Source organism: Arabidopsis thaliana, chromosome 5 (assembly GCF_000001735.4).
Source record: "Arabidopsis thaliana chromosome 5, partial sequence".
Taxonomy (NCBI): Eukaryota; Viridiplantae; Streptophyta; class Magnoliopsida; order Brassicales; family Brassicaceae; genus Arabidopsis; species Arabidopsis thaliana.
The window spans coordinates 15,001,462-15,025,863 of NC_003076.8; the positions used below are offsets into that span (position 1 = coordinate 15,001,462).

General features: G+C 31.0%; 3 protein-coding genes and 1 long non-coding RNA gene across 7 annotated transcripts; 1 reads left to right on the forward strand and 3 right to left on the reverse strand.

Moving 5' to 3' along the window:
• Positions 1-3,004: 3,004 nt before the first annotated feature.
• CAM1 (calmodulin 1) lies at positions 3,005-4,806 on the reverse strand. Of its 4 annotated transcripts, none has more exons than NM_001161283.1 (3): positions 4,581-4,744; positions 3,886-3,963; positions 3,066-3,681 (listed from the first exon to the last, which is right to left on the reverse strand). In NM_001161283.1, exons 1-3 carry the CDS (start codon positions 4,654-4,656, stop codon positions 3,308-3,310), a joined length of 528 nt encoding a protein of 175 aa, NP_001154755.1. In that variant the 5' UTR covers positions 4,657-4,744; the 3' UTR covers positions 3,066-3,307. The 4 variants fall into 4 exon arrangements, with proteins under 4 accessions (NP_198594.1, NP_001154755.1, NP_001154754.1 ...); NM_001161282.1 differs by lacking the exon at positions 3,886-3,963 and adding an exon at positions 4,424-4,468; NM_123137.4 differs by lacking the exon at positions 3,886-3,963 and having other exon boundaries at positions 3,005-3,681; positions 4,581-4,806.
• Positions 4,807-6,004: 1,198 nt separating this feature from the next.
• Positions 6,005-6,263, reverse strand: AT5G05515. Its single transcript, NR_142846.1, has one exon. It is a non-coding gene; the product is annotated as an other RNA (long non-coding RNA).
• A 414-nt stretch (positions 6,264-6,677) lies between these two features.
• On the reverse strand, positions 6,678-9,796 carry AT5G37790 (Protein kinase superfamily protein). The gene is made up of 6 exons (NM_123138.3): positions 8,925-9,796; positions 8,093-8,350; positions 7,833-8,011; positions 7,671-7,750; positions 7,436-7,583; positions 6,678-7,325 (listed from the first exon to the last, which is right to left on the reverse strand). Exons 1-6 carry the CDS (start codon positions 9,562-9,564, stop codon positions 6,972-6,974), a joined length of 1,659 nt encoding a protein of 552 aa, NP_198595.1. The 5' UTR covers positions 9,565-9,796; the 3' UTR covers positions 6,678-6,971.
• Positions 9,797-21,150: 11,354 nt separating this feature from the next.
• On the forward strand, positions 21,151-24,195 carry AT5G37793 (uncharacterized protein; the record flags this gene model as incomplete). Its single annotated transcript, NM_001344220.1, has 4 exons — positions 21,151-21,250; positions 21,353-21,420; positions 21,847-21,933; positions 24,151-24,195. Coding segments are annotated over 4 exons (300 nt in total), but the record flags the coding sequence as incomplete, so codon positions are not given.
• Between the last annotated feature and the right edge of the window lie 207 nt (positions 24,196-24,402).

The window sequence follows — 24,402 nt, forward strand, 5'->3', positions numbered from 1 at the left end:
TTTGTTTGTATTTGAACTGTACCGTACTTAATCCATAGTTTAACCAGTTCTCTTTATTCTAAGCCTAATTTATAGGTGCATTATATATACTTTTTGTTTGGTATTGGTAAGTTGTAAAACATTACAGAAGAGCATTATTTTAGCTTACTCGTGCATATTTTAATAAATTTGATTTTGTTTTTAACATTTGTTTTGTTCTCCTCTTTTGTTATTTTGTAAAATTGTATTTTAAAATAACTATTGTTTTTCAAATGTTTGCTATTTAATTTGTTCGTATTTTGATTTCTTCCCCATATATATAGTTTTATTGATGGATGGTTAACAATTTTAACAATATTTTGAAACTACTATATGCAATGATAGGTAATATAAGAGTTAGATTTTATTATAATTAAAAATTCCTTGCAACAGAGGACAAACATGAAAGGAAAAAATAAAGTACATATTAATAAATTAGTTTTACTTAGGTATTGAAGCTTGTATTACAGAATCTAGGAGAAGAAGATCTAGACTCATTAGCTCTCCGTTTCTTTTGAAATTGCGAGCTTCCCACATTCTCAAGAGGCGGACAGTTATATGTTGCATAGATGATCCGATTGTAAGCTTGTCTACAGCGATGGATTGAAGAGGTGCTACTGTAGTTGTTGATTGTGTTGTTGCCATAATGATCGTACGTGATTTTGATCTTTGAATCTGACAAATGAAAGATATGATATTAGTTTATTCTTATTTACCATTAGTTGTTGTCGTTAATAAGTTGAAGTTTATGATTCCAAAAAAATAAAGTAAAAGTTATTGAGAAGAGAGACTTACTTTTCTAGATACTCTTACGGTGGTTACAAAGATTAAACTATTTTGGTAGTGAATATGTGTCATATATATATAAAGATAAATATTTACATTATGTAATATTCTAGTTGGAATGATTAGAAGTTTGAAAGAGTATTTATTTTTCTTAAATGGATATTATTGTTTAGAAATGGGTATATACGTTATTCTGATTGGGAATTTTTGTAGGGTTTTTTAAACGTCTAGATTATAAATGAGTTAGTTAAGTTATAATCGTGCGTATTTGATTTATTGTGGATTTATTTACTCATTTTTAATACCACATGATGGGTTGTAAGTTTCTAAACATTCATACTTTAAAAGCATCTTCAATGGTAGTTTTTAATCCTAAGTCTCTTAAAAAAAATAAAGTGTAAGTATAAATAAATAATATTTTTAATTATGGGTTTCTTAAATTTGGTGAAAGTAAGACAAATTATCTCTTAACTAAGAGACAATTGGCCTATATTTCATCAAATTTAAGAGACTCATGTAATATTTAAATCATATATATTTTTTATTATTTATTAAAAAACATTTTTAGAAACCCCCATTGAAGGTGTTCTAAGGCTCTGGAGCGTCCATTCTTCCGCTAATAACTTGAATAAAGTAATACAGTTATTAATTCTAAATGAGGTAAATTTTGTTCCTAAATAAACATGACATACTGATCGAATATATATTTTATATATAATTTGTGTTACACTCCATACTAACAAAACAATACATTTTCTTTTAATTGTGGATACAATGTGTTTGAGTTTTTTTTTGGTCTTTTTTTATAATTACTTCTGATATTACAATACTAACAGGTAACTTTTTAGTTATGACGTAAGATAATTGTTTGTTTTTAAGAACTTATATCAAATGGCGTAATTTTTTTGACAATAGTATAGTGCATAGTTGTTCCCACATTAACTTAATTTTTTTATAGTTTAAATATGAGTTGTAATGTGTGTGGATAATGCAAGTATAAATTACTGTGACGCCACGAAGGCTATTGTATTACCAGTGCAACATAGTGAAGGAATGATGAAAGAATACTATTGTATTTATTTTTGTAAGATCATTCCTTCTTGGAAAATACTATTGTATTTTTCAACAAGTGATGAAGGAATGAAGCAACGAATTAAGGAATTCTGTTTAGAAAGATGAGAAGATAGATATATGATGAGTGTGATATGAGATTTATGTTAGAAAAATAAATTGATATGTTAGTCATTGGACAATTATACCTTCTCATCTAGCAGGAAGAGTGAGTTTTCAAGGAATACATCACGGTCGTTGGCAGAACGTATTTCCGGTATGAACTTCCCACATTCTAACAATACGGCCAATTCTGTTACCACAACATTCGAATTTTTCTAATACATGTTGAGAAAAATATTATGAAAACATTATGGTAATATACCGTAAAAATTCCCAAAAATGTACTCATCATATTCTCTACCCAAATGCCTAAAAAAATAAAAGAAGATATATTAAATTAAAAAATATAGAAAGAGTGATGGTTGAAGTTCTGACTTATGATAGGTTCATATGTTGAATTAATTACTAATTATGTATTACTTATTTTAAGAAGTGTAGGTGGCAACCTCTCCTTTCATGTGCTGATGTGTAATATTGTGGGAGAGAGTTGAGCTCCTGTCATATATATGATTTCTCACACTTTTTGGGAAATAATGTCTTAATATAAATTTAAATAGATCGAATACTTAATTATATAGTCTAAGTATAAATAACAAGTTACTAAAAATATGAATGTATTGTTCAAAATCTTAATTTAAAACTTGTCTTGAAATTTACTACTTCACGACAATTTATGGTGGCCAATGGCATAATACCAACCTCGTGTTTTTACATGTGTCATTTTCCTATTAGTCCAACATCAATTTTCAACTTGGTATCCAAATAAATAATACACTAAAGCACTTTATACTAAAACTAATTGACAAAAGAAAAGCACTTTATACTTAAAACTAAATTTTCAGCGACCTCTGTTTGTCGTATGAAAATTAAAAGTTTGATTAGACACAAATTTGGAAGTGATTGCCCGCGAATCATTTTCTTTGTGGCTAACGTACACACGTATAGAGACGTACAGTTCAGACGAGTGGCTCAAATGATTAAAACAGTAAATCAGAAAGAGAACATTTTAATATAACTATAATTTTAACTAGTACTTAATTTTTTCAGCTTAAAGCCATATTTTTCATCTCTATTTCTTATCTTCTTCTTTTTTTGTAAAACCAAAAAAGCAACAAAATGTGGGTAAAAAGTAAAAACCCAACCCATCGGTTTCAATCCAACTTACTTGATTTTCCATTACACACAAAAGTCACAAACCAGAAAATCAAAAGAACGAAAAACAAATTATGTCTGTTTAAAAGCATATCTCCACCAATCATGCAAATGTTTTTGGTTAAACTCCTAGAAGCATAAAAAGGTCATCATCATCATCATCATCACCTTTATCAAATCACTTAGCCATCATAATCTTGACAAACTCTTCATAGTTAATCTGACCATCTCCATCAACATCAGCCTCACGGATCATCTCTTCCACTTCTTCATCAGTTAGCTTCTCACCAAGATTGGTCATCACATGGCGTAGCTCAGCAGCGGAGATGAAACCGTTCTGGTCTTTGTCGAAAACCCTGAAGGCTTCTTTTAGCTCTTCCTCGGAGTCAGTGTCTTTCATCTTCTTAGCCATCAGGTTCAGGAACTCGGGGAAGTCGATAGTGCCGTTTCCATCTGCATCAACCTCGTTGATCATGTCTTGGAGCTCAGCCTCTGTTGGGTTTTGTCCTAGTGAACGCATAACTGTTCCCAGCTCTTTTGTTGTGATGCAACCTGTGTAACCACAATTAAGAGAGCATTACATTTTAGAACCCATCACATATTATACTCAAATGCTCAATGGAAGCAATGATAAAGCAGTTTTGTCATGGGTAAAAGCAATGATAGATGCAAAAGCGAATGAACATCTTTTGCTTATCTCTTAAAGAGTGAACAAACAAATCTACACAAATTGAGCTACTATAAGCAGGATATAACCATGAGACAATTCAGGAGTAGTTTCCAAACAATTTGATAATCTTTTGAAATCAAATCCTAGATCAGAGAGAACAAACACTACATCAACTAGTATAACAAACAACTCAGAAATCAAGAGAAAATCTGAGCAACATGACCTTGAAACCTACCTAGAGAGATCAAGAAGAACCATCAAAGCTTCTAAAAGATTCGAAATCACATTTAAGCACATAGTTTTTTCCCATTCTTTGGTAGAATTGTTGAGAACACAAAAAAAAACTCAGATAATTAACAACTTCGAAGAAAAAAAGATAGCAGATTCTTTATCAACTAAGAGCAAACTCGAAAACACATACGACCAAAACAATCATGGAAGATGAAAAATCAAACAAAACGTAAGAGACGAAAAAATAAATCAGATCCAAGCTAGCAAATCAACGAAACAGGACAACAAGCAAGCTATTAAATCGATTCAATCATATACAAAAAGCCATCGAAGATCAAAAAGCGAAACTACTCGGTCAAAGATCAAAAACAGATCAAACGACAAGGTCAATACCTCCGAATCTAAAGAGATTAGCGACTAATAAACACATATTCAAAGCTCGGGAGGACGAGATACACCGTTCTAAATCATCGATAGAAGACGAAAATGGAAAAAAAACCGAGATCCAGTAATGTAACCATCAAAGGCGTAAAAGAAGAGGTAATCTAACCATCGCCATCTTTGTCGAAGAGGCTAAAAGCTTCCTTGAATTCGGAGATCTGTTCGTCAGTGAGTTGATCCGCCATAGCTTCTTCGAGAAATCGTCTTTCTTCTCTTCCTTTGTCTTTACTTAATGAGTTTTTTTTTTTTTTGGATTCAGAGTCGTCTCTCTTTGAAAATGATGCAAACAAATATCTAAGCAAAACGACAAAAAGAAGGAGAAAAGGTAAGTCGGAAAAATTCCAAACAAAAACCCAATTAATTTTTAATTTTTAGAAGAAAATACATATATTAATAAAAGTGTATAATTTAATACCAAAATAATTAAAATATTATTACTTTTATATTTACTACTTTAATAAACTATGAATTTTTCGTTGATATGACATTAATTTTATTTATTTTTTAAAAATTACTTTTAGTAATATTTTGTTTCTATATTATAAAAATTATTTTATTTTTAAAATTCACATAAATAAAATGAGCAAAAGAAATCTTAATAAATTTTGAAAAAGATAATGATATTGTGAACCGAAATATTAATAAAAAGTTAGCTGATGTTGATATACACAATGTAACTTAGTTGAGGTATAAAAACGTACCGTTGAGAGGTTGAACTTCACTTTTTTCCGGAAGATGAATATTCGGATTATTTTAACTACAACATAAACCACTTTCTACAAGCGCTCTCACGCCTTTGGCTCACACGATTGTTTTCTAACATCATTTGGCTCACGAAATATGCTTCACAAAGTTTACTTGTGATGATCCATCACAGCAGACAGCAGTCGAGCGTTAAGAGAAAGATTGCATGTCGTACATGTACATCATGTATTCATGTGTGAAAGATGCCAACAGTGGTCGAAACACAATTATCATCAGAAAAATATTACTCGAGCAACAATACTTTTCTATCTACGAGTATGTGCTGCTCACTCTCCATAATATGGAGCTAATATTGATCATAAGGCTTGAGCGAATCACCTATCACCAATACCTAAGATTAGGTGATAATCTTAATTAAGCTATTTGTCTTTGGGCCAGTTCTACACGTATTTGGGTCACTACAAAAGTTTGAATAGCTTGAAATCCTTAATACCATGGAAAATGAGGTTTCTTTTCTTCTTCGCACTACCATCTCTTCGGCATATCTAAAAGATACCTCGTAGGCTCGTATACAACTCTAAGACCAAATTTAATAAATTGTTGGACAAACCTTATTCTAATTTTTGGGTAACACGATTGGAATCAACAAAACCCTATTCTTGATTGTCGAAACTTACGTACTTAATTAATGTAAGAAAGAAAAAAAATATCCAAGTTCATATAGGTTACAAAGAAAATAAAAAAATTCCAACACAAATAAAAATTAAATTTTTAAAATTCATAATAAAAAAAATAAATTTCAAAACTAAAACTAGATAAAAATAAAACAAAACCAAGGAAGAGAGTAATAAGCTTAAAGAGACACAACACAATCCCAACGAGGAAGCTCTTGACAAGGTCAAAGGAACATTCCACCCATACATGAACACATGCTGACGGAGATCTCGAGCATATTTTATCTGCGAGAAGTAGATTCCGTCTTCCCTAGCTTCCCATACGTCTCCATGGTTAACACCAAAAACTTGGTGATGCTTGAAATTAGGTCCTTGCCATAAATGACACCAAAAATAGTCGGAATCATCATCAACTAGCAGATGGTACGATCCTGTTGGATGCAACCTATGGTATACCATATCATGGTTCGTGGATTTGCAATGGATTATGAGATCGTTTTTTTCATGAAGAAAGTTTCTGATCCACACGGAATGTTTGTACGATAAGGCTGTGTTACTCATCATGGTAAGACCAAAGGCGAAAACAAAAAGGAGAATCGATAGACGATTCATTGATATCATCTCTATATGTTGAACTAATGGTCGATCGATTTAATTTGAAGTGATAGAATGTTTAGAAGGTTTAGTTTGTTCTGTCTATATATAATGAAAATACTAGTCATAGTCCTGATAGGTTTAGGAAACACAAATTCAACAACAATAACAATTAGGACTTGAGCGATTGCAATTTTTAATACTTCCTATATTATTTAAGTCAATTTCAAATACGTGGTCACAAAAGGTAATCAAATAAATAACAATTCCAACCCTCATTTTAATGGATTTCTCAAAAAAAAAAGCCCAAAAATATTGAAAACTGAAAACGAAACCGGAGAATCGGCTGTCTCCATAACCAAACCGGAAAATCAAAACCTAAACCGGTTTTCTCCAAAGTAGAAACCAAAAAAAAAAACGAAACCAATGTACACACAGCAAATCACTAATTCAGAAACTAAGAACTCTGTTTCAAACTTTTCATAAATACCTATTTACACACTTTTAAATCCATTTCTTAGAATCTTTTATCGGCCGTACACATGATCATCATCTTCAAACTCGGTTACTCCGAGCATCGCAAGATCAAGATGACATTTCATCTCGGATTTGGTTTGTTGCAATTGTGTATAAGAGTCAATCATACCCGAAATATTTGTAGTTTTCCTGCTTGAATGTGTTTCTGGCTCTACACCTTCTTCGCCTTTCAAGATTGAGACAATCTCTTCCATACCGGGTCTTCGGGACTCCTCATTGATCACACACGCCGCTGCAGCACGGATCATCCGCTCCATTTGAACCGAGTTTTTTCTTGTGCATTTTAGCCTTGGATCAAGCAGCTCCACTATAGCTTCTATCCCTCTATCCAACAACGGTTTCGCCTATAGAAAGAATACATATAAATCTTTTTCCAAAACAATCATAAATGTATTGACACAAACTTTAGGATATGGTCACATTATCATTCAAGTTGTAAAATTAGATGACATACCCAAACAACCAGATTTTCTTGACCAGATGCTCTTCTTGCTTCGATTGGTTTCCGGCCAGTTATTAGCTCAAGCAACACAACCCCGAAGGCGTAAACATCGGTCTTGTCAGATATCTTACCATGCTGGAAATACTCAGGAGCCAGATAGCTGCAAGAAAGTTTTGATAGAGGATTAGATAATCAAGAATTGGCTATAAAGAAGAAGAAACAACTCAAGGCAAGTTTCGAGCAATACCCGAATGTGCCTTTCACGGTCTTGCAGAGGAAAGGAACCGAAGGTGCAGCGGTCCAAGTAGCTAACCCAAAATCACACAACTGAAAAAGAACAGGTCAAAACAAATCATTGGTTTGCTTACCGATAATTATCGAATACATCATTCGTTTCGCGAATCTTTACCTTTGGTATTTTCTTTGAGGAAAGAAGAATATTGGAGGGTTTGATATCTCTGTGAACAACACATTGCTCTGTTCCATTATGCAAATAAGCTATGGCATCTGCTATACCTAACGCTACCTTGTACCTTGCTGACCAAGGCAAACCAAAAGCGGCTTTTACGCCTTTCTTCTTCTTCTTATCTATTACAAACAGAAAATCACAATCCTTAAGTCTTTAACTATCTCTGTATATAAACACAAATGAGATATCCATTCGCTTACCGTGTAAATAATGTTCGAGGCTACCACCAGAGACATACTTGTAAACCAAGAATAACCCTTCTTCAGGATCAATACAGAATCCAAGAAGAGGTACAATGTTGGAGCTATGAAGAGAGCTTGCAATCATCAACTCTCTACAAAAAGATTTAGGAGATTCTTTGTCTTCCTTATCAAGTCTCTTGATTGCTAAAGCCGTTCTCCACATTCCGATTTTGCCTCTAAACACATAGCTACAAGCTCCTCTTCCCAACACTCTCCCTATATATAAACCATTGAATAAATAAGTCAAACACTATTTTCATTTTCACCCTAATTCCTATTTCCAAATAGCCAAATAGGGTTGACCCGACCCGACCCATACCCGATCCGCATTTTCTATCCGGTACTTTGTCATAATTATCCAATTTTTTTACAAATTACTGAAGTGAAATACCCAAAAATACTCATAATTACACAAAATTTATCAAAAAAATAATGAAATATATGATTCAAATTCAACGGCCTTATTGAATTATTGAATTATCCGACCCGTACCCGTTTGTCGATATCGGATATAGCCTAATTACCAAACAATTAGCTAAAATCTACCCAAAATGTCTAGAAATCAGGTCTAAAATCCAATCCTTACGAAATTAGAAAGTGCTATAGTGATTTTAGATATGCGAATTAACCAAACTCTACCCGTAATTTCTCGCTAATTACTCTGGATAATAGTTTTATACCCTAATTACCCGTATCGGATCCTTACCCGTACCCGCTATCACCCGAATCTTATTATTACCAAACAAATAGTTTTCAAATTTCATGTTTAATGACTAATTTAGAGCTTTACCTTTAGAGAAATTACGAGTAGCTGCCACAATCTCACCGTAGCTAAACCGAACCAAAGTATTAGCCACCGGAGAAATACTCTTCTCAAGCGACCTAGCTCTAGTCCACCGCAAATCATCAGTCGCATTCCCAGTAGTCTCCTTAACACCATTCTCCAAATTAACCATCAAAACCGTCGTGGAACCACCAGAAACCGACAAATTCCGACAAGAAGACGAAGCAGACAAGGACGGTTCTTCACCTTTCATTTTCTCAAGCTCGATTTGTGAACAAAGACTGAATCTAAACGATGAATGAACTGAATGAGGATCAGGATTCATATTCTCCGGTGCTGTTTCCGCCAATAGCCAAGCTTTGTTATTCTCTCCTCCTCCTCCTCCTCCTCCTCCGCCGCCGCTTGTTCCTCCTCCATTGTTGTTGCCGGAGTTTTCGGTTGAGCTTAAAGGAGGAAGGAAACAAGCGAAACCCAAATCAAAGATCATTCTTTTCAAAAGGGTTTTGATTCCTGTATTGTTGTTGTTGTCATTGTTATCTCCGTCAAGATCTGATGATGAAGAAGAAGAAGTGAGTATCGGAATATTCACTGTGTTTTTGTTTTCTGGAGTTCTTGGATGAACAGAGGCTCCTTCATAAAAACCCATTCTTTATCTCTCTCTCTATGAACAGATCTCGAGAAGCAAAAAGATTCGAAAAGTTTGATTCTTTTTGAAAAGCTTTGCTTGATGGAAGAGAAAGAGAATATGTATTTATTTTTCTTATAAAGTTTATAATTGGAAGAAGAAGAAGAAGAAGATTTAATTAAATTAATGTGTGATTAGTGGTGGAAGGTGGAAACATTAGTTTTATTTTAATTTTTCTTATACCGTTAAGTTGTTGGTGTGATCTTAAGCAAGAAAAAACAAGAGAAGAAGGGGGAATTAATTAGGTATAATTAATGATTTTTCTTTTTGGTTTTGAATTATTGAGTTTTAAAATAATTGTGAGCGTTACAAAACCAATCAAACAAGTGTTTATTATGTAATGATTTTAAAATGTTTTTAGGTCATATGGGTAAAGGCTGTTAGCTTATACTTAAAAGGGGACAAAAGCAGAGCCCACGAGGTTGTGCTTCTCTGAAATAATGGAGAAGTTATAAAATTCACAAGTGTTACTATCGAAATAAATATAATTCAAGTGTTACTATTTTTAGTTTTTATTCTCTGTGTTTTCTGATTCGTACATGTGGCGAAATATTTGACAACATTGGTAAGAACTTGGGTCAGGCCACTATTTATTTCATGATTATGTTTTCTTTCTTTGGTCATTTAGAAACGCTTTTAATTATAGGAATCTTCTTTTTCACCTAATATGAACCTATTTTAAAAGAAAGAATTTATACATGGTGAGAAACAATCATTTTGTTATAAGACCAATGTATGATAATTAAAAACTTACAAAATATTCAAGAAATTCAAAGAGAATGAAAGAAGACAGAGATATGAAAGCAGATTTTAAGGAATTTATTTTGTTTGTCTTTTTTTTTTTGGTAAGGTTATTTTGTTTGTCTTTAACATTGTATTTAGATCTATATCCCATTTTTATTAAACGGGACAACGCTACTATTTAAATTTTGGTTCTTGTAAGGCTGTAATCGAATTTCGGTATTAAAAGATGCAGACTGCAGTGGTGAATCTTTTTACCACTTGACTAAAAATATTTTTTTTTTTAAATGTCAAATTAGAATCTTTTATAACACTTATCATTGGAGATCTAGCATCACTAGCGATTTTTTTTTCTTCTTAATTGTTTTTAAAAACATATAATTTGTTGTTGTTTAGTTAACTTACATATTTTTTTTATATGTAACTGTTGGCTATATAGTGATTGTTTTAACAATATTAACGTATGTATTACAAACTCATAAAATGTTCTCTAGTAATGGTAATGGGATATTATTAAATTTGTGTGATGACGATGTTTGGGACAAAACTAATATTATATGCTGTGGTTTCAGGTATGGAGAGATTACGGACTTCGCCTTAGAACTTTATGGATTTTAAAAAAAAAATAAAAAAAAAAAGAATTTGTGTGGTGTTAATATCCAAAGAATGTTTGTCATTGGTTCATACAGACTGAACTTACTTCAAAAACGCATAGTATACAAGAACGCCTAAAAAAGGTTTATAAACTAGAAATATATCTTGACGTTCAAGAGATGGCCATTATCGTTGCATTTTGGAGGTAGGCCGCGATATGCTATAGCACATTCAGCGATTCCAAAGACAAACCAAAAGTACCAACCAAGAGTCAACGGTCTTTTGGACATAATGATGACCGTTTTGGTGTTTTTGGCTAGTGCGTTTACAAATCTCATGTGATGGTGTGTTTGTTTCCATATAAAGCGGCATATGGATATATGTACCTATTATAGTATTATGGATAATACGATGCGTTTCTTATTAATAAACAAAATTGTAAATATTAGTAAAACCTTTGTAAATCTTTTTAAAATATTTTTGAAATTCTTATAAAGTTTTTAAAACATTACTAAAAATCATTTTTTAACTCTTAAAAAAAAATTATAAATATTTTATTTATTTTTAACTCTTTTTGAACCATTTTAAAACTTTTGTAGATCCTTACAAAAGATTTTTAAAAGATTTATAAGAATTTTTAAAGGATTTTAAAACTTTGTAAATCTTTTAAAAACTCTTGTAAATTTTTTAAATCTTTAAAAAACCTGTTAAATATATTTCCCGTCATTTTTCTTTTTTTTTGCGGGAAAAGTGCTGTGAATTTTTTTTCAATATTTTTTGGAGGGAAAATTTTCTTCGGAATATTTTAGACGAGAAAAAATTAAATTTTATTTTGTTAGCCTAAAATTTTTTCAAAATAGAGATAAAATAATCATTAAAAATTAAAAGAAAATATAAATAAAAATATCCAACAGAAAAAAACATAATTAAAAAAGAGTAGTCTTGGAAAAGCATTCTTAAGAGCATCTCCAAGAGATACTCTATCTCCTCAAATATAAAGTTTTAGGTTCTCCAAGAGATACTCTAATACTTCATAATTTAGAGTATTAAATAGTGACACTCTATATTTGGAATATCACTATTCAATACTCTAAATTTGAAGTTTCATCTTTTTATTTGTATTTAAGTCCCTAAAATTCAATATTTCATAAATAATCTTACAAATTACTATGTTTATCATTTTAGTCCTTAAATTTTTATATATTCAAAGTATTTCAACAATTTTTGGCTTGTAATCTACATATTAAAAATAAAGAGACTCATATATCTCTTCGTAATGCATTGATTGATTATATATAGGAGCATTACGGAAATAATTTTATTGAGTAATTTGTAATTTATAAGTTAATTTATGTATTTTTAATTTTTATTTATATGTATTTTATTTATAAATGTATTGTTTTGTTAATTAAGATTATGTGTAATATTTTAATGTATGTTTTAGAGTTATTTATAAAAGTTATATAGTTTTAAAATAATTATAAACAATATAAGGACTATAATACAAAACACACATTTTAGAAACTTTATATTTGAAGTATACTCTTAGAAAAGAAACTACTCATACTTTATATTTAAAGTTTACATACTTTATATTTAAAGTTTACATACTCTAACAATTTCTCATCTTTTCATACTAAAAATAAAGTTTTTCGTGTTGAGCTATTAAATGAAATGGCAATATACAACACCTACGACAGAAATGAAATAAGTGAATTTAATAAATCTTAAGAAAGGGATATATGTTTTGTAGGGTTATTCAACACTAAACAAGATTATTATGCGTCTAATTGATTAAAGACTGGTAATAGTCATAGAGTAAGTTACAAGTGTTTCTTGTTGGGAAAAATGTCATTTAATCCCCCAACTTTCAAAAAATGGCCATTTTATACATCAATTTCGTATGTGGTCGTTTGAAACATGAAGTAAACGTTGACTAATTTTTAAAACATGATCTTTCGTTGACCAGGCCAAAATAGACATGCCTTTATCAGTCATTAACGGAACTTCTAACGTCCGTTATCATCCGTTAACTTTATTAGTCAAGTTTCAAATTGTGGCCATTTTAAACATCAACTTCTTATGTGGCCATTTAAAACATGAACTAAACGTTGACTACCATTTAAGACATGAAAAATTCGTTGACCAGGCCAAAATAGACATGTCTTTATCAGTAGAACCTAGAAACCCGTTAATGACTGTTAATCTGTCCAAAATAACGTCGTTCGAGAATAATCGAAAGAACATAAAGATTTTTCTCATATGAAATCTCCATATCAAAAAGTTTTAAGCAGAACCCAAGAACATAGTTTGATAAAGAGATAATCGCAGTGCCAGTAATTGGAAGCAAATAAAGGTGTTTTCGTTTATATATTTGTTTTAAATTTTAAAAGGAATCATGGAAGCAAATTGAAGACTCATTATAAGATTGTTCGTCTTGTTTGAGCGGTTGTAGAAATAAATTTGGGGAACTGGGGTTTCATTTAGAAAACAATCCTGATTTTCTTTTGATTATTCTCAAAACAAAGTCGTTTTAGGGATACTAATAGAGTCGTTAACAAGTGATAATGAATGTTATAAGTTCTTTTAATGAATGATGACAACATGTTTATTTTGGCTTGGTCAACGAATTTCTCATGTTTTAAATGGTAGTCAACGCTTAGTTCATGTTTAAAATGGTCACATATAAAGTCGATGTTTAAAATGACCACAATTTATAACTTGACTAATAAAGTCGTTAACGGATGATAACGGACGTTAGAAGTTCCATTAATGACTGATAACGGCATGTTTTTTTTGGCCTGGTCAACGAATAATCATGTTTTAAAAGTTAGTCAACTTTTAGTTCATGTTTTAAACGGCCGCATACGAAGTTGATGTATAAAATGGCCATTTTTTGAAAGTTGGGAGATTAATTGACATTTTTTCCGTTTCTTGTTAGTCACACTGTCATTGTATAATTAGTACTATAAATAGTAACTTATACTATTCCTTTTCTTTTCTTTTTTTTGGCCAATATACAGTACTTATTCCATGGTAACAAAATAAACATAATGAAAAAGTGGAGATGGAGTTTGGATAAAGGAGAACACATCTTCAAATTTTGATAATAAATGTACCAAGAACTTAGGAGATAAATTTAGGTAAAAGTCCAAGGTATTGTTTAATGTAACTGTATTCCCTAATTAATAAATTGGTGATGGTACGTGGTCAAAGATTCTTGATTTCATAGTCTAGAAATTAATTCTTCATATATATTTTAGCAAATCACATGTGTCTACGCAGAACTAGCAAAACAATACTAATATTGAGTAAATAGTTAATTTTTTTTAAAGAGAAAATGAATATTCCTATTTGATAATACTCATAAAATATGAAATTATAATTCCAAGCTATGTTTAATTTTTAATAAAATTTGGTGACCATCCAAATTAACGAACAAAAAAACAATATCCTTCAACCGTTTGATTAAAGATAATATAAATCAATAGAAAATGTAGTCATAGCTAGTCATTCGAATTTGTATGGTAGGTCGATTTGGGAAGTTATAATAAAAAGTTATTGATAGGTTGATTTGTAGGTATTTAAGAGTTTTTATTTTAAAAGGTAAAGTTCTTTAAGCAAGAATGATATGGCCTACGAGGAACCTACTAGACCACAACATTTCTTACTCTATTCCCTTGAAGCAAATAGATGAGTTCTGTTGAAAAACCCATAACTCTCTGTATCCGTTTATAGTTGAAAAAACCCAAATTTCTACAAGTTTCGGAGATGAGTCTGAGTTTAGCTTTGGATTTCTCCTGGATAAATGAATTGTGAGATGGTTTTAATTTGGAAATTACTTTAAATAATCATTGAATCAAAGTGAACATGCAGTTATACTATAATATTGTTAAAAGAGAGCATGCATGTTATGGCACATAAATCCCAACTTTCATATAGGTTTGGGTAGTCATAAGATGAACAGACTAGCGGCCAAAAATATATTCAACTCTAATCAAAATTATAGTCTATGAACCATTGAATAAAAAACAATGTGAACCTTCTTCTTTTTGTTGGTATTATAGATATATTATTTTTTCTTTTTTGGTAGTATAATTTGTGGTTAATGGTTATCGTTATTAATGCATGGTGGCCTAACTAGCCATCCCATGAGTCATGTACTCATGTTGGTGAACTAACGAGAGGATGTGATGTGTGATTTGATATCGAGAGAGGTCCAAAAGTTGGTGGACCGATACGGCGATACAGCAGTATCGGTTACTTTTGAGATAAATCATTTGATACTATGATGATAATCATCATGATCAACTTGGATTACTTTTTATTTTTGTGTATACACACATTCCATACACGTGTGAGTCCGTACCATTTTTGTAATTATATTTTGAGACAAGAATTACGTTTACGAAAGTCCATTTCCAAAATCATATGACGGTGTAAGGGAGTTAGGTTATAGTGTTGACCCATGATGTTAACTACAAAAGTTATTGAATTGATTTCTAAACGGTTTAGGAAAATGTTCTTCCTAGATTTAAAAAAATCCCAAAAAAAACTTTGTGGTGTGTATAAAATCTTAAATTTAAAAGTTTCGGAAACCAAACATATAAATAGTAATCTAGAGGATGCAATGTTTCTGTGATCGAGATATTAATGGAAGTTTACACATGGCAAGAAGCCAAGAATAAAACCGTTTTAGTCGACATGTCTCTGCTTCGACCTTACGAAATAAGTATTATACGAAAATTTCTAGATCGTTAGATATATCTTCCAAAAATACGCCAACCTAATCTAATACTTTAAGGTAGAGATAAGAATAAATACAGATACATAGTGAATGAAAATATATACTTTAAAATGTGGAATTATTGGATTGTAGATTGTAATAATTCGACGCAGGCATGCATGAACGTGAGACAGAGAGGAAGAAACATATCATAGTCCATTTATATACATGTCTTCTGTTTGGTGCTAACATTACATCTCCATTATTTCAAATATATTAAAAATGTGTAGAACTGTCCTTTTCTCATTCCCGTTTTTAAATATAATACAATTGGTCTTTGTTAAAGAGTTTTGTTAATTATCTTTTAATTTCCATGCAATTTATTAAATATTCTTATAATGTTCTGATCTATTGTCATGTTGTTTATATTTCTTTGATATATACTACTTTCATTTTTTTTGTTTACCTTTTTGGTTTGCAACAGATTAAGGGCGCTAAGTCTTAGACATTCTTATAAATAATGTCTTCATAAGAATTCAAACTTCATATTATACTAGAAAAATATTAAATATGACAAGATTATTTGAGAAGTATCTTCTACCACCTTGGCAAATCGGAATCTTCTAGCTATCCCGGTAACACCGTAAGAGCACGTGTCAATCTGACTGCAAGATTTGCATGTAAAAGGTTTTATATTTTCTTGATAAATTAAGGGTTCTAGGGCCTGACTGGTTTAAACGCAGCAGATGCGGTTGCGGTTGTGGGAGTTTGCGGAAACGGGCGGTTGCGGTTTCAAGTGTTATCAAGTGTTTTGAACGACTGGTTACGTTTGATAATGGATGCATTTGCGGGAGATTTATGATTGGTAAACCAGCGGGTGCGATAGTAACTAAATAAAAATAAATCAAAATAAATATAATATATTAATATTAAAAGAAAGAAAAATACAATATATTAATCAAAAAACTCAAAATAATACAAAAAACAAAAAAAATGATGCCATGAAATACTCAAAGAATTACATTAGCTAATGAATGGATAAAAGGATAGATCATACTTACGTTTGATTCTTGATTTTGATTTTAATCAGTTTGGGTGGATGCCAAAATTGAGAGAATAGAGATACAATATATTGATTAGGGTTTTCTAATAAAATATATAAAGGTTTAGATTATAGTGATTAGGGTTTGAGTGAAATTTAGAATTATTTTAATTAATTTAATTTTTTTTAATCTAATCGGTACCGCCCGCAACCGCAAACGCTTGTGGGAAAGAACTTTTGAAATCTGGCGATTTCGAGCAGTCCAAGGCGGTATTTAGCGGTTTCTATGATTGGTTGCAATCGCTAACAACCGCTACCACCCGCAAACGCAGCGTTTGCGGATGGTAGAGGGAGAACCAATCAAACCCTAATTCTCGAGCAATAATTGATACCTATCTTGACAAAAAAAAGATTTCTCTATTTTTACTTGCTTAAATGCATGCGTTACACAATTTAATAAATTTTGAAAACCGAGTATCGATATTTTCATCTATGAAGGATTGACCAATTACCTTATGAGAGTGAAACAATCTTTATGAGATATAACTAAACGGAAAACAAACATAGATCACCAAGACACCAACATAAACGATTATATCCATAACGTACGTACGAAAATTAAATACATGAGGTTTAATTTCAATACATAGGTCAACTAGTCGATAATGATATTTTCCATACAATTTTTTTTATTCATTAGAATAGCTATATTATTCGAATAAACAGAACTAAGAGCAGACCAACATCACATGGTGCATTAACTGTCTAACTATTATTTTTTCAATCAAGATTTGATTAAAGCAGGCTCCTCGACCAAATGGATTTTTAGAATCAAACTTTCAATATTAATTTAACCGAATATTGATAATTATACTGAGCAATATCAAATATGTTTTCGCCAACATTGATGTTCACATGGTAAAACGATTTGAACAGACCACAACGCCCAAGTAAATATATTTTCTCGGTGTCAACTGTGAATATATTAATTCTCATATTCATCAACTAGATTTATTTATATATATTGTACAGAGGTCACCTTTTTTTCTTTAAATAAACATATATATGAAGTATATCAACCGTTCATAGTACTGAGCTAGTTTGGACTTTGTAATACATAGACTTACATATGTAAAGTTTATCTTATGTAAGTTTATTCATATGTTTATATATCTGACCTTATGATATACTATTCAAAATGTATCTTGAGCTATACCACCTCAAACCAAACTATTGATCAAACTATTTTAAAATTTAAAATGTAAACTATCTAAGTCCAATGTGCTACAAAATCATTTTGTTTGTTGCAAATGATAAAATCCATTGACTGATGCAAAATATATCAGTTATTGCAAGATGTGATAATTTTAATTGCGTAGTATAATATAAAAACTAGATGTATAAAATCGCTTTTATGATAAAGAAAAAAATTGGATGTCCTGTGAAATGTCTGTTTGCACATGATTTAAATCTATAAAGCATATGCATGGGGTTATATATAAGATATACCTTTTGATGTACCTAGAAAGTTAAACTTACTGAATATATAAAAAGAAGATTATAATCTAGATGCAAAAAAGCAACGGATACCAAAACAAACAGAAGAAACAAAATTCGAACTTTGTTTTGCAAGTAATTCTAAAGCCAGTTTCTATTAAGAAAAGAGTCAATTATGACTTTGCCATTTTTTTGAATGATATTCGGTGATTTGCCATTTTTGTTAAAATTTACTGATTTATTATTTGTAGGCTATACAAATTTGATTTAACATGCGTTTTATCCATTAACGTTTTGTCGGTTCTATTTGTTTTTAATGTTTAGTATTTGTTATTAAATATATATTTTAGCTATAAAAAATTGTAAATTTAAAATTGTAAATTTAAAATTGTAAGTGTTCATATATAAATGGTAAATTTATGATATTTTAGAGGAAATGAAAAAATCCATAATTGCTATTTGAAAAAAGGCAAAATCAGTAATGTAACTAGAAAAATATAATATGTAACAGAAAAAAATAGTGGATGACATTTTTTCGATTAAAAGGTTTCAAATGAAATACATTTAAAACCATATCTATAGTACGTTTTAATATTATAAAATGAATGAAAAAATAAAATAAAAATATATTTCCTAGGATAAGACTATTATTGTTTTTCGTCTTTTCCAATTGAAAGGCTCTATGACCTCTACTTATGTTACGATATATCTAAATTTATGTTATGGTGAGTTGGAGACTATGCTTTGATTGTGATGCTGAGAACCACAAGTTAGTGACCTTCAAACCTGTTCACATTTAATTCATGATAACTACTACTTAACCAACATAAACATAATTTCCCCACATTTTAAATACTATTTCTAACAAAGATTAGACTTAGCATTGTTGGTTCAATACTGAGCAGAGATACATTATGCAGATTGGGTCATCTGATCCCCAACATATGTTGTTTGTAAGAATTTATAATAGCCCTAGCCTGTGATAATTTTTGACCCATTAACATAATAACCAACCCACGTAAGAATGAAATTGAAACTAATCTTCTTCTTTTTTTTGTTCGTCTTAAGATTTATAAACCAAAGTTAGTGTTATATTATCCATGATTCACATGTATAATGTATTATGTTGCTTATCCACGTTTTATATGTTTATGTTAATTTTTAAGAATCAACGGCCCAATAAAATGTGCATAAAACAAAACACATTTTGAGCTCCCGTAGCCCATTATGCACATTTATATATATGTATAACATTGCTAGAAAGAGAGAGGTCGAACAAAGAATGTTGCTTATTCACTTTTATATGGTTATTAGATTAAGACCTCTCCTATATGGACGGGTTTTATTTTAAAAATAAAATTAAAAAACGTTTAAAGTAAAATTTGTTATAAAAAACCCGTATCTAAAACCTTTTTAGAAAAGATAACGAGAGTATGTTTAGTTAGTGAATAGTTCAATTTACATATCCTTATTTTTTGTTTGAATAAACTATTTTAAATTTATATATTTAAAGTTATTATTACTTTTTATTACAACAATTTACTAATGTTAAACTATCAATTACAGAAAAAAGTTGCTAAATTCACCATTATCAATATTTTTTTAATATTATTTTGTCATATTTAATTAGAAAGTCATTTTATGATTGGTATCTAAATCTGGAAGAAAACTGTTTACAAATATAATTTTACCATTATCAATATTATTGCCAAAATTTTGTAAAACGTAATTCTGCAAATATCCCCTAAAACATGATTATATACTATTTTTAAAAATATTATTTTGTAACTTCCGATTTTAAATATAACTAAATTTTAACTTGCGGTACATCGCATGACTTTTTTGTTTTTTTTTAAAATAAAAATTTAATTTGTTTAGTCGATTAAAATATATATGATCTAATGTTTTGTATTTTATGAATGTACAACTCATATATGTATATATTATTTAGTATATAATTACTATATTTGACTTTTACTGTTTAAAAATATAGAAACAATAACGTACAATTCATTAAGTTAAATTCTAAGATTTCATCCATAGTATATATCATCCCGTATTAATATTAACTCAAATCCGTCCCACCATATAATCCGAAATTAAACATCATTTTGTCATTATTTATAAAATTCAAATATTTATAATATTTGAAACTTTAAAATTTTTTAAATATCGATCCAAAATTTGTAATTATATTTTGATTGTTATATTTAGGATTTGCAAGGACTAATATTAAAATTAGTAAATAGGTGAGGGATTTCGCCAAAAATTCTACCATACCGAAGAAATACGAAATTGTTTATGAGATTACGGTGGTTTTACAACATGGTTAAGCTTTAACCAAAAAAATAGGCCTTTTATACTAAACCAAAACTTTAAAATTCTAAAATTCTGGTTAAGCTCAAGCTTTAGGCTTTCACACGAATTACACAAGGGGATTATGACACACACGTGTACAAAGCTGGAATTGAGGTTTTATTTTTGAAACGGATCTTTGATCTTTGGGATCATCTTTTTTTCTATATGACCGTTTGAAGAAGACCGTTTGAATTACAAGGCTCTCTCTCTGATTTCTCTCTTTATTTCGAAACCCTAAATAATTATCTTCGGCAAACATCTGAAGAAGTTTATGATCACCGACGATTGTTTTCTCTGGCGACGATCCGACGATCACACAATCATTTCCCTAATTCAGATGGTTATGTTTCTAATTTTGTGTTTCTTTCTCTTAATTTGATTCGAGTACTATTACGATGTCTCTCTGTTACTTCGTTTTTCCGAATCGTGACGTTAATTCATCTGCTTTTATGAGTCCGGAGGTTGATTGATTTTGTATTTCATTTGATGGATACTTCTGATTTGTGATTTTTTTTTTTTAAAATTTTAATTAGGTTTTGAAAGATCATTAACGATCGCGAGACTTGACGATTAAGGAGATTTTGTTTGGATGGTCGTATCATCACCGACGGTGGAGGATGGTGGTAGATACGGAGGGCGGTGGAGAGCCGTGAGGGATGAAGTTACGGAGGAAGCGTTGGTCGTGGCTGGTAATCGAAACAAAGTGGGTTTTGTGGATCTGTTTTTGGTCTACATATTGCTCTTGTTCTTGTTCTGATTCTTTTGGATTACTTTTTTTTTTGATGTAACAGATCGTTTAAGTCTTCTTCGCCTGAAAGAAGAAGAAGAAGACGGTTTCTCTTCGCTCTTTGTGATTCGAGTTTTCTTTTGGTAAATTGAATTCCCAAAGTCAGAAGTTATTTTGAAATTTTTGTGGTTTTGTTAATTTGGAAGGTTTAATGATCTGTGATCTCTCTACTCTAAGCGAAGATTATCAAAGAGATGAGTTCCGCTTCTCTGCATCCCTTTTTCCTGGTTTTGATCTTTCTCAGAAATTTTCTTTTATGTGAAGATTAACTATAATATGGTGATGATATCATGGTTTGTGAATCAAAACAAATTCTTTTGTCTGTATGGAATGCATCAAAGTTGTATATTTAGTGCTCTTGTTCCTTATTGGATACGTTCATTTGATCATATTATATGTAGAACTTTAGTTTCAATATCATTCCTATTAACATTTCCTGTTCAAATTTGATTTTCTCTGGACTGTTTTTGGTAGGATGTTAGTCTATTCACTTTCTAGACGGAGGAGACACTAATTGAGGACAAATCTTTATCATTTTGCACTTGTAATGGAGAAAGATGGAGAAGATTGTTTTCTTTCTACAAGGTATCATCTCGGGTCACTAGCTACCTTATTTACTTGTAAGTGCTTTAACATACTGCATGTCGTGTTAAAATTCAGTTGCTGATGATTCTTAAAGAAACGTTGGATATGGAGAATCTCTTACAAATGGTTCACCTTTCTTTCTTATGTGGTATGGAGGGTTTCGTTCTACCGCTGGTTTGCAAGAGGACACTCAAGTTTTCAAAGGTAAAAAATCAAGTCTAGAACTGGATAGTCTCGTCTACTTTACTTCTATTTGAATTCAATTAGTACTTCTATTTGAATTCAATTATCCTTATGACATTTCCATCTTTACAGAGCCGAGTGAAAACTGAAAAGATTTTTTTTTTCCGTGAAACAGAATTGCTTATCATAATTGTAACTGTAAGTCTGTTAATTCTTAGTTATGTACTACTTTGGAAGAATTAATGACTTAGTGTTTGAATTTAGAATGCAGGTTTAGAGTGGTTAAATGCTAAAAGGTAAGAGTGATATGTCATTAGAATTTGATGCTTCTCTGAGGTATGTCATTAGTTTAACTGTTACTAGTTACAATGCATGACTGAGGTTTGTTAATTGGTGGTATTATCATTGTTATGGATTTTAGGTGGAGAATGTTTGGTAAAACTCTCGTGGTTCTTTTTATAGTTCTTTAGTGTTATAAAATGCATGACTGAGGCAGAGGTTTCCTAAATGGTGTTGAAATGTATCTCTGTTGTTGGCTAGCTTTTTCTTGTCTCAGTGTCTCTTGTTAATTCTATAACAGTATAGAAATGTTTGAAAGTTCAGGAGGTATTTCATGTTTCCTATCCGCGAGATATGGTTGACTATTCACAATTATTCCATGCTTTGTTGTTTACTTACTAGCTATCTCTATTTTTTGTTTGCCTTTTTGCTTAATGATTTAATTCCTACGAACATGTCTTGTTTCTTTAACTGGCTCCCTTATTTTCTCTTTTTTCTTCATTGCTTGTTTGTTCTTCATTGGTTCCATGTGTGCTTGTTGAATTCTTTCCTAGGTTTCTTGTGTGCTTGTTGATTTCTTTACTATGTATCTTGTGTGCTTGTTGATTTCTTTCCTAGGTTTCCTTCCTTGGTTCCATGTGTGCTTGTTGATTTCTTTCCTTGGTTCCATGTGTGCTTGTTGATTTCTTTCCTAGGTTTCATGTGTGCTTGTTTGTTTATTTCCTTGGTTCCATGCGTGCTTGAATATTCTTTTCCTAGGTTTCTTGTGTGCTTGTTTTTTTTTTTTTTAATTTCTTCCATGGTTACTTGATTTGATGTTACTTCTTTGCTTTCTTTCTTTGTTCCATGCATGCTTGTGTGTTTCATTCTCTGTTTCCTTGCGTGCCTGTTTAACTTCTTGCTTAGTTGTTTGGTTCTTACTTGCTTCCTTGTTTTCTTCTTTCAATCCTTACTAGCCTCTTCCTTCCTTGCTTGTTTGTTTCCTTCCTTGGTTCCATGTGTGCTTGTTGATTTCTTTCCTAGGTTCCATGTGTGCTTGTTGATTTCTTTCCTAGGTTTCCATGTGTGCTTGTTGATTTCTTTCTTAGGTTCCATGTGTGCTTGTTGATTTCTTTCCTAGGTTCCATGTGTGCTTGTTTGTTTATTTCCTTGGTTCCATGCGTGCTTGATTATTTTTTTTCTTGTGTGCTTGTTTTTTTCTTTTTATCTCCATGGTTACTTGATTTGCTGTTACTTCTTTGCTTTCTTTCTTTGTTCCATGCATGCTTGTGTGTTTCATTCTCTGTTTCCTTGCGTGCATGTTTAACTTCTTGCTTTTGGTTCTTACTTGCTTCCTTGTTTTCGTCTTTCAATCCTTACTAGCCTCTTCCTTCCTTGCTTGTTTTCTCACTTGCTCCTTTATTACATGCTTACTTAATTTCTTTACCTACTGAACTTGTTTGACCTTTTTACTTCATTTTCTTAATCTTCTTCCTTGCTCTAGCTTGTTTCTCTGTTGAATTTTATTTAGATAGTTCTAGGTCTCTGTTTGACAATAGTATAGATGGCAGACTATTGAGCGTCTATCAACGGTTTCACACGATTCCAGTTATACAATATTGGAGGTCTATGATCATTCTTCTCTCTTTACGTCCTCGTTGATCAGGTGATTGTGGGGCTTTTATATGTATATGTTCATGGGTTATACTAATATACAAGGTGATCTCATTTGTACATTTGCAGATTTTAATTTCGTTTGCAATTTCTTGCAACCAGTTTCTGAAGCAAGAGCCTCATGAATTCCTGGGGACCATGAAACAAGGTACTCCTTTTTTTTTGTAAGTCCCTCTTTGAAGATATTTATTCATTTGTATTTCTTCTTTTCTCTAATCTTTATCAAATCCGTATTTCTCATCATTCTGATTTTTTTTTTTGTTTTTGCCTTTCTTCTATGGCATTGGGATTTACAAGAGGGAACCCTACTTTTAAAAGGAAAGAAACATTGGCAATTCTCATCTCTGGATTTCT

What these genes read in the sequence shown, in the direction of transcription:
- CAM1 (NM_001161283.1), bottom strand. Translation starts at nt 4,656, where the DNA reads ATGGCGGATCAACTCACTGACGAACAGATCTCCGAATTCAAGGAAGCT. An exon ending in CTTCGACAAAGATGGCGATG is followed by an intron (nt 3,964 to 4,580) that starts GTTAGATTACCT and finishes TAGTTGATGTAG; the next exon opens with TGTTTGTTCTCTCTGATCTA. An exon ending in TACTCCTGAATTGTCTCATG is followed by an intron (nt 3,682 to 3,885) that starts GTTATATCCTGC and finishes GTGGTTACACAG; the next exon opens with GTTGCATCACAACAAAAGAG.
- AT5G37790 (NM_123138.3), bottom strand. Translation starts at nt 9,564, where the DNA reads ATGGGTTTTTATGAAGGAGCCTCTGTTCATCCAAGAACTCCAGAAAAC. An exon ending in TACTCGTAATTTCTCTAAAG is followed by an intron (nt 8,351 to 8,924) that starts GTAAAGCTCTAA and finishes GTTTATATATAG; the next exon opens with GGAGAGTGTTGGGAAGAGGA. An exon ending in CCTCGAACATTATTTACACG is followed by an intron (nt 8,012 to 8,092) that starts GTAAGCGAATGG and finishes TGTTTGTAATAG; the next exon opens with ATAAGAAGAAGAAGAAAGGC.